The 10,524-nt window shown below is 32.1% G+C and overlaps 1 protein-coding gene and 1 long non-coding RNA gene across 2 annotated transcripts in view; both read right to left on the bottom strand.

Annotated features, from left to right (window-relative positions):
* Window positions 1–1,134: 1,134 nt before the first annotated feature.
* On the bottom strand, window positions 1,135–3,967 carry LOC146813585 (uncharacterized). The gene is made up of 2 exons (XM_085614777.1): window positions 3,850–3,967; window positions 1,135–3,272 (listed from the first exon to the last, which is right to left on the bottom strand). Exon 2 carries the CDS (start codon window positions 3,206–3,208, stop codon window positions 1,916–1,918), a length of 1,293 nt encoding a protein of 430 aa, XP_085470903.1. The 5' UTR covers window positions 3,209–3,272; window positions 3,850–3,967; the 3' UTR covers window positions 1,135–1,915.
* A 3,859-nt stretch (window positions 3,968–7,826) lies between these two features.
* Window positions 7,827–10,524, bottom strand: part of LOC146813584 (uncharacterized) — a 90,727-nt gene continuing 88,029 nt past the window's right edge. Inside the window, exons 2-3 of the long non-coding RNA XR_014966045.1 lie at window positions 8,685–8,799; window positions 7,827–8,171 (exon numbers count right to left, since the gene is read on the bottom strand). This is a non-coding gene — a long non-coding RNA (uncharacterized LOC146813584). The remainder of the gene's footprint in view (window positions 8,172–8,684; window positions 8,800–10,524) is intronic.

The following is a 10,524-nucleotide window of genomic DNA, read 5'->3' as shown; positions in this document are numbered from 1 at the left end:
TTGAGTACAAATAAATAAATAAATTAGAAAGAGTAATTGTTGAGTACAAATAAATAAATAAATACGATAAATAAATATATATGAGTATTTTTTAAAAAGATTAATACTAAAGTATTTTTAAAATATGATAGAGTAATTTTTCAGTGTAAATAAATAAATTTAAAAAATTATAAAATATGAGTAGTTTTATTAAAGATTAATACTTAAGTATTTTAAAAATATGAAAGAGTAATTTATGAGTTAAAAAAAAAAGAATAATAAATGTGTAGTATTATAAAAGAATAATACTTGAGTATTTTGTAATAAAGTATTTTAAAAATATGAAAGAGTAATTTATGAGTATAAATAAATAAATAAAGATAAATAAATGAGTAGTATTATAAAATAATAATACTTGAGTATGTTTAACTTTCTTATTATAACAGTAAATAATCATATTAATTAAATAAAAAAAGAATGAGTACTTTAGGAGTATTTAAATTGAATATAAGATAATGTTAAATATTAGAGAGTAAATAACTATTAAAAAAAGGTTCTATTGAGACAAGACATTAATACATAAAAGAATTTAATAAAAAAAATATAATAAAATAATTAAAAAATATATTAATTAAAAATATTTTAATAATTACAAAAATATATAAAATATAAATTGAGTAATTTAAAAATAGTTTAACTATACATTATACCAAAACAAAAAAAAAAAACAAAGAAAATATAACTTACTTTAAAAAAATTCCCACGTTTTTGTATTGAAGTCTATGTGATAAATTGTCCTTCATTTATTTTGGCAGCATCAGAAGATACAACCCGCGGAACAAGAAAGGAAGGAGTGAAAAGAGAAGAAAAAGCAAGTTTGAAAGGAAAAAGAAATTAGACTCGAGGTAAGGAACACATTTAGTAAATTTACATATTAAAATAAATATTTAACACGTTTAAATAACAAATTAATTAAAAATAACAGTAAACAATTAAGGTATATTAAATATTTCTTTATTTGAAAAAACATAGAAAAAACATTTTTGTTTTATTCATTTATATAACATAATGTACACATTTTTTTAAAAATATACATTATTTATTAATATTTTTAAACATATATTTATTGAAATACAACATAAAATAGTCCTTTTTTCATTGATGCACGCGATGACGTCATGACGTGAACGAAAACGTAAGGCGCCATTTTGGAGAGCATCGGAGGAGGAAGCAGCAGGAAGCTGATCTGCGTCCAGGTAGGAAACTTTTTCACATTTATTTATAGATATAAAGTTAAAAATAGATACATATATAGTAAATAAAGAATAAGGAGAGGTTGCGGAATAACTAATTGATGTTTAAAATGTAAAAAAGCATGTCCACGTCCATGTCATTAGTGTATGTCTATGTCGGGTCGCGAAAATTTATTTGTAACTTTAAAAAAATGTAATAAACTGTACCAGTAATTAAAGTTACAATTAAAAATGTTAATTTTAACACTTCGGTACGATTGTAAATTATTTATATCTTCATTTTTAAAAAAAAATGTAAAACAAAGCCGTATTTATAATTTGAGAAAAAATGATTGTTATTAATTTACTGTTTATGCAGCAATGTGCATTTGGAAAAATGGAATGATTTTAGAAAATTAGAATAGGTAGAGTTTTTTTGGATTTTTTGGCTGGTAGAAAATTTGGAAGTATACTACTAATTAATATCTTGCTTTTGATCTTTTGAAAGATGGACAAATAATACGGCAAAGTTGTTTTGGATACATTGGTTGTTTGCTTAAAAAATGAAGATTTGAGAAAAAAAAAGAAAAATTAGGAGACCCGACTCGTAAATTTGGAAAAATGTTTTAAAAAAATTTATGCCAATTGAATTTAAAGGATATTTAATTATGAAGCAAAGCAGGAAAGTAGGTAAATAAATATTTTTAAAAAGAAAGAATGTTAGCAAGATTTTCCAGGTAGTCTAGAGCCACACACAACGTAAATTGTTGTAATATAGCCAATAGTCTCTCAGACATTTCCTTTGTTTTAACAGTTACTCGTGGGTTTAGACTACCTGCAAGTGTTTGTGCAAGTCTCATTTCTTGAAAACTTTGCTCCTTCTTCAAAGTTTCCAAGAAAGAGTAGAAATTAGGATGAGGTTTGCCAATTGTATGGTTGAAGGAGTTATGCCATCCCTCTATGGCATTATTTGTTTTTGCTTCTCCCTCTAAACAGCTCGTGTAACAGTTCCACCACTCCACATGGAAACGTGGCTTCCTCCTGCGACCCGATCTCCTTAGGTGCCCAATCCATGTGTCCTCGAAATAATTTAGGATGGGTGCCAATTTCTCTTCATTACTTGTAAAAAAAACAGATTCTGTAATTGCAGTGTAGTACTCGTCCACACTATCGGGAGGAACAAAACAAAGTGCAGTTAATTTTTTTAATTCAAACTGTAGTTTGCTATCTCGACAGTATTCTGCAACTAGGGATGTTTTTTGTAATTTACGCCAAAATGCCTGGGAAAAATGGAAAAAACATCCCTGAATTTGGGTATCCGTGTACGTTTTAGTGATCACATTGATCATGCTCAATTCAAAATCAATTATTATTTTCCTAGGACTTTGAGAAGTTTTACTTTTAATAACTGATAAAAGTTCAGAGTATGTTGCAGAAGTCTTATCAGGTAGCAAACTATAAACTAAGGGGATTACATTATTGTTAATTTTTGCATGTATAGTATAAATTTGAGTGAAAGGATGGGGTGTACTTTTAAACGTCCCATCCATCATCCAAATTTCACTATTTTCTAACTTTGCTAGGTTACGTGGGGTACTAAAAATAAGAATTCTTTTCTGAGGGTTTTGGTTATCATGCAGAAGGAAAGGTTCATCAGAAAAAGAAATAGAAAGATCATGTGGAATTCTAATATCAGAAAAAGTATGTGGTGTAGATAATTGGATGTTACTTGCCTGCTTTTGTCTTTGAATAATTCTTCTCAAATTAGGAATTATAGGCATATTACTAGCAACATGACTGGGGACATGCTGTACAACCTCTCTTAAAATGGATCCTGTAGAATCATTGGAGGTGCTTGCAATAGCTTTCATTTCATTCACAGTTTCTCTAATTTCTACCTCCATTGCAGAGGCAGAGTGGTTATGTTCTGTTGTTTTTACAACTAAATTATCAAGTGTAACCGCTCTGCCACTGCAATGGGTAGAGTAGTATTGCATGGTTTAATAAATTTTTTCCTTTCCTCGATTTGATATATTTTGCTGTTTCAAGAGTAGACATTATCTGTGAAGAGAAGAGAAGAAAAGAAAATTAGGATGTACAAGTTAATACACTACCTTTAATGTAACCCCTACACCATCCAACACTTTCCCTACTGCTGCACCTTACTGGAGTTAGAATAGTAAATTTTACCCCTACACCATCCAACACTTTCCCTACTGCTGCACCTTCCTGGAGTTAGAATAGTAATTTATACCCCTACACCATCCCACACTTTCCCTACTGCTGAACCTTCCTGGAGTTAGAATAGTAAATTTTACCACTACACCCTCCAACACTTTCCCTACTGCTGAACCTTCCTGGAGTTAGAATAGTAAATTTTACCCCTACACCATCCAACACTTTCCCTACTGCTGCACCTTCCTGGAGTTAGAATAGTAAATTTTACCCCTACACCATCCAACACTTTCCCTACACCATCCAACACTTTCCCTACTGCTGCACCTTCCTGGAGTTACAATAGTAAGATTGATTCCAACTACAACTCATATTTTCTGAATTGTGGAATGTTATATTAAATATTAAATGAAAGGTTTGACTATTATATTGCTTGATTTATAACAGTGTTCATTTAAAATACCTTTTGTTGTTGGTGTTTCTTTCTTGGTTTGGCTGCTGCTATGCTTTTGGCCTGCTGGCTGGAGTTTTCGGTTATTTGTTTTTCAGATGTTTGCAATAAAGTTGCAAACAATTGTCTGTGAAAATGTATGAAAAAAAAACATTAGAACAACTTTAACCACGTTGGTGACAAATGCAAAATATGAAAGATTTTAAGTAAAGCTGACATTTTATATAAGACTAATGACATTACATAACATACTTTCCCTGGTGCAGCACAATAGTAATTTATACCCCTACATCATCACTCACTTTCCCTACTGCTGCACCTTCCTGGAGTTAGAATAGTAAATTTTACCACTACACCATCCAACACTTTCCCTACACCATCCAACACTTACCCTACTGCTGCACCTTCCTCGAGTTAGAATAGTAATTGTTACCCCAAAACCATCCAACACTTTCCCTACTGCTGCACCTTCCTGGAGTTAGAATAGTAATTGTTACCCCTACACCATCCAACACTTTCCCTACTGCTGCGCCTTTCTGGAGTTAGAATAGCAAATTTTACCCCTACACCATCCAACACTTTCCCTACTGCTGCACCTTCCTGGAGTTAGAATAGTAATTTATACCCCTACACCATCCCACACTTTCCCTACTGCTGCACCTTCCTGGAGTTAGAATAGTAAATTTTACCCCTACACCATCCAACACTTTCCCTACTGCTGCACCTTCCTGAAGTTAGAATAGTAAATTTTACCCCTACACCATCCCACACTTTCCCTACTGCTGCACCTTCCTGGAGTTAGAATAGCAAATTTTACCCCTACACCATCCAACACTTTCCCTACTGCTGCACCTTCCTGGACTTAGAATAGTAAAGTAAGTACTGTTACAACGCATATACCATTACAACGCATTTTTTTTTTTTTTTATTTATATAATATTTTATTTTTTATATAAAATACTGTATTTTAAAAAATAGAAAGAGTAATTTTTCAATATAAATAAATAAATTAAAAAAATTATAATATATGAGTAGTATTATTAAAGATTAATACTTAAGTATTTTTGAGTACAAATAAATAAATAAATTAGAAAGAGTAATTTTTGAGTACAAATAAATAAATAAATATGATAAATAAATATATATGAGTATTTTTTAAAAAGATTAATACTAAAGTATTTTTAAAATATGATAGAGTAATTTTTCAGTGTAAATAAATAAATTTAAAAAATTATAAAATATGAGTAGTTTTATTAAAGATTAATACTTAAGTATTTTAAAAATATGAAAGAGTAATTTATGAGTTAAAAAAAAAGAATAATAAATGTGTAGTATTATAAAAGATTAATACTTGAGTATTTTGTAATAAAGTATTTTAAAAATATGAAAGAGTAATTTATGAGTATAAATAAATAAATAAAGATAAATAAATGAGTAGTATTATAAAATAATAATACTTGAGTATGTTTAACTTTCTTATTATAACAGTAAATAATCATATTAATTAAATAAAAAAAGAATGAGTACTTTAGGAGTATTTAAATTGAATATAAGATAATGTTAAATATTAGAGAGTAAATAACTATTAAAAAAAGGTTCTATTGAGACAAGACATTAATACATAAAAGAATTTAATAAAAAAAATAATAATAAAATAATTAAAAAATATATTAATTAAAAATATTTTAATAATTACAAAAATATATAAAATTTAAATTGAGTAATTTAAAAATAGTTTAACTATACATTATACCAAAACAAAAAAAAAAACCAAAGAAAATATAACTTACTTTAAAAAAATTCCCACGTTTTTGTATTGAAGTCTATGTGATAAATTGTCCTTCATTTATTTTGGCAGCATCAGAAGATACAACCCGCGGAACAAGAAAGGAAGGAGTGAAAAGAGAAGAAAAAGCAAGTTTGAAAGGAAAAAGAAATTAGACTCGAGGTAAGGAACACATTTAGTAAATTTACATATTAAAATAAATATTTAACACGTTTAAATAACAAATTAATTAAAAATAACAGTAAACAATTAAGGTATATTAAATATTTCTTTATTTGAAAAAACATAGAAAAAACATTTTTGTTTTATTCATTTATATAACATAATGTACACATTTTTTTAAAAATATACATTATTTATTAATATTTTTAAACATATATTTATTGAAATACAACATAAAATAGTCCTTTTTTCATTGATGCACGCGATGACGTCATGACGTGAACGAAAACGTAAGGCGCCATTTTGGAGAGCATCGGAGGAGGAAGCAGCAGGAAGCTGATCTGCGTCCAGGTAGGAAACTTTTTCACATTTATTTATAGATATAAAGTTAAAAATAGATACATATATAGTAAATAAAGAATAAGGAGAGGTTGCGGAATAACTAATTGATGTTTAAAATGTAAAAAAGCATGTCCACGTCCATGTCATTAGTGTATGTCTATGTCGGGTCGCGAAAATTTATTTGTAACTTTAAAAAAATGTAATAAACTGTACCAGTAATTAAAGTTACAATTAAAAATGTTAATTTTAACACTTCGGTACGATTGTAAATGATTTATATCTTCATTTTAAAAAAAAATGTAAAAAAAAGCCGTATTTATAATTTGAGAAAAAATGATTGTCATTAATTTACTGTTTATGCAGCAATGTGCATTTGGAAAAATGGAATGATTTTAGAAAATTAGAATAGGTAGAGTTTTTTTGGATTTTTTGGCTGGTAGAAAGTTTGGAAGTATACTACTAATTAATATCTTGCTTTTGATCTTTTGAAAGATGGACAAATAATACGGCAAAGTTGTTTTGGATACATTGGTTGTTTGCTTAAAAAATGAAGATTTGAGAAAAAAAAAGAAAAATTAGGAGACCCGACTCGTAAATTTGGAAAAATGTTTAAAAAAAATGTATGCCAATTGAATTTAAAGGATATTTAATTATGAAGCAAAGCAGGAAAGTAGGTAAATAAATATTTTTAAAAAGAAAGAATGTTAGCAAGATTTTCCAGGTAGTCTAGAGCCACACACAACGTAAATTGTTGTAATATAGCCAATAGTCTCTCAGACATTTCCTTTGTTTTAACAGTTACTCGTGGGTTTAGACTACCTGCAAGTGTTTGTGCAAGTCTCATTTCTTGAAAACTTTGCTCCCTCTTCAAAGTTTCCAAGAAAGAGTAGAAATTAGGATGAGGTTTGCCAATTGTATGGTTGAAGGAGTTATGCCATCCCTCTATGGTATTATTTGTTTTTGCTTCTCCCTCTAAACAGCTCGTGTAACAGTTCCACCACTCCACATGGAAACGTGGCTTCCTCCTGCGACCCGATCTGCTTAGGTGCCCAATCCATGTGTCCTCGAAATAATTTAGGATGGGTGCCAATTTCTCTTCATTACTTGTAAAAAAAACAGATTCTGTAATTGCAGTGTAGTACTCGTCCACACTATCGGGAGGAACAAAACAAAGTGCAGTTAATTTTTTTAATTCAAACTGTAGTTTGCTATCTCGACAGTATTCTGCAACTAGGGATGTTTTTTGTAATTTACACCAAAATGCCTGGGAAAATGGAAAAAACATCCCTGAATTTGGGTATCCGTGTACGTTTTAGTGATCACATTGATCATGCTCAATTCAAAATCAATTATTATTTTCCTAGGACTTTGAGAAGTTTTACTTTTAATAACTGATAAAAGTTCAGAGTATGTTGCAGAAGTCTTATCAGGTAGCAAACTATAAACTAAGGGGATTACATTATTGTTAATTTTTGCATGTATAGTGTAAATTTGAGTGAAAGGATGGGGTGTACTTTTAAACGTCCCATCCATCATCCAAATTTCACTATTTTCTAACTTTGCTAGGTTACGTGGGGTACTAAAAATAAGAATTCTTTTCTGAGGGTTTTGGTTATCATGCAGAAGGAAAGGTTCATCAGAAAAAGAAATAGAAAGTTCATGTGGAATTCTAATATCAGAAAAAGTATGTGGTGTAGATAATTGGATGTTACTTGCCTGCTTTTGTCTTTGAATAATTCTTCTCAAATTAGGAATTATAGGCATATTACTAGCAACATGACTGGGGACATGCTGTGCAACCTCTCTTAAAATGGATCCTGTAGAATCATTGGAGGTGCTTGCAATAGCTTTCATTTCATTCACAGTTTCTCTAATTTCTACCTCCATTGCAGAGGCAGAGTGGTTATGTTCTGTTGTTTTTACAACTAAATTATCAAGTGTAACCGCTCTGCCACTGCAATGGGTAGAGTAGTATTGCATGGTTTAATAAATTTTTTCCTTTCCTCGATTTGATATATTTTGCTGTTTCAAGAGTAGACATTATCTGTGAAGAGAAGAGAAGAAAAGAAAATTAGGATGTACAAGTTAATACACTACCTTTAATGTAACCCCTACACCATCCAACACTTTCCCTACTGCTGCACCTTACTGGAGTTAGAATAGTACATTTTACCCCTACACCATCCAACACTTTCCCTACTGCTGCACCTTCCTGGAGTTAGAATAGTAAATTTTACCACTACACCATCCAACACTTTCCCTACTGCTGCACCTTCCTGGAGTTAGAATAGTAATTTATACCCCTACACCATCCCACACTTTCCCTACTGCTGAACCTTCCTGGAGTTAGAATAGTAAATGTTACCCCTACACCATCCAACACTTTCCCTACACCATCCAACACTTTCCCTACTGCTGCACCTTCCTGGAGTTACAATAGTAAGATTGATTCCAACTACAACTCATATTTTCTGAATTGTGGAATGTTATATTAAATATTAAATGAAAGGTTTGACTATTATATTGCTTGATTTATAACAGTGTTCATTTAAAATACCTTTTGTTGTTGGTGTTTCTTTCTTGGTTTGGCTGCTGCTATGCTTTTGGCCTGCTGGCTGGAGTTTTCGGTTATTTGTTTTTCAGATGTTTGCAATAAAGTTGCAAACAATTGTCTGTGAAAATGTGTGAAAAAAAAAACATTAGAACAACTTTAACCACGTTGGTGACAAATGCAAAATATGAAAATTTTTAAGTAAAGCTGACATTTTATATAAGACTAATGACATTACATAACATACTTTCCCTGGTGCAGCACAATAGTAATTTATACCCCTACATCATCACTCACTTTCCCTACTGCTGCACCTTCCTGGAGTTAGAATAGTACATTTTACCCCTACACCATCTAACACTTTCCCTACACCATCCAACACTTACCCTACTGCTGCACCTTCCTCGAGTTAGAATAGTAATTGTTACCCCAAAACCATACAACACTTTCCCTACTGCTGCACCTTCCTGGAGTTAGAATAGTAATTGTTACCCCTACACCATCCAACACTTTCCCTACTGCTGCGCCTTTCTGGAGTTAGAATAGCAAATTTTACCCCTACACCATCCAACACTTTCCCTACTGCTGCACCTTCCTGGAGTTAGAATAGTAATTTATACCCCTACACCATCCCACACTTTCCCTACTGCTGCACCTTCCTGGAGTTAGAATAGTAAATTTTACCCCTACACCATCCAACACTTTCCCTACTGCTGCACCTTCCTGAAGTTAGAATAGTAAATTTTACCCCTACACCATCCCACACTTTCCCTACTGCTGCACCTTCCTGGAGTTAGAATAGCAAATTTTACCTCTACACCATCCAACACTTTCCCTACTGCTGCACCTTCCTGGACTTAGAATAGTAAATTTTACCTCTACACCATCCAACACTTTCCCTACTGCTGCACCTTCCTGGAGTTAGAATAGAAAATTTTACCCCTACACCATCCAACACTTTCCCTACTGCTGCACCTTACTGGAGTTAGAATAGTAAATTTTACCCCTACACCATCCAACACTTTCCCTACTGCTGCACCTTCCTGAAGTTAGAATAGTAAATTTTACCCCTACACCATCCCACACTTTCCCTACTGCTGCACCTTCCTGGAGTTAGAATAGTAATGTATACCCCTACACCATCCAACACTTTCCCTACTGCTGCACCTTCCTGGAGTTAGAATAGTAAATTTTACCCCTACACCATCCAACACTTTCCCTACTGCTGCACCTTCCTGGAGTTAGAATAGCAAATTTTACCCCTACACCATCCAACACATTCCCTACTGCTGCACCTTCCTGGAGTTAGAATAGTAAATTTTACCCCTACACCATCCAACACTTTCCCTACTGCTGCACCTTCCTGGAGTTAGAATAGTAAATTTTACCCCTACACCATCCAACACTTTCCCTACTGCTGAACCTTCCTGGAGTTAGAATAGTAAATTTTACCACTACACCATCCAACACTTTCCCTACTGCTGAACCTTCCTGGAGTTAGAATAGTAAATTTTACCCCTACACCATCCAACACTTTCCCTACTGCTGAACCTTCCTGGAGTTAGAATAGTAAATTTTACCCCTACTCCATCCAACACTTTCCCTACTGCTGCACCTTCCTGGAGTTAGAATAGCAAATTTTACCCCTACACCATCCAACACATTCCCTACTGCTGCACCTTCCTGGAGTTAGAATAGTAAATTTTACCCCTACACCATCCAACACTTTCCCTACTGCTGCACCTTCCTGGAGTTAGAATAGTAAATTTTACCCCTACACCATCCAACACTTTCCCTACTGCTGCACCTTCCTGGAGTTAGAATAGCAAATTTTACCCCTACACCA

Source organism: Triturus cristatus, chromosome 7 (assembly GCF_964204655.1).
Source record: "Triturus cristatus chromosome 7, aTriCri1.1, whole genome shotgun sequence".
Lineage (NCBI taxonomy): Eukaryota > Metazoa > Chordata > Amphibia > Caudata > Salamandridae > Triturus > Triturus cristatus.
This window is presented reverse-complemented; position numbering and strand designations above follow the sequence as displayed.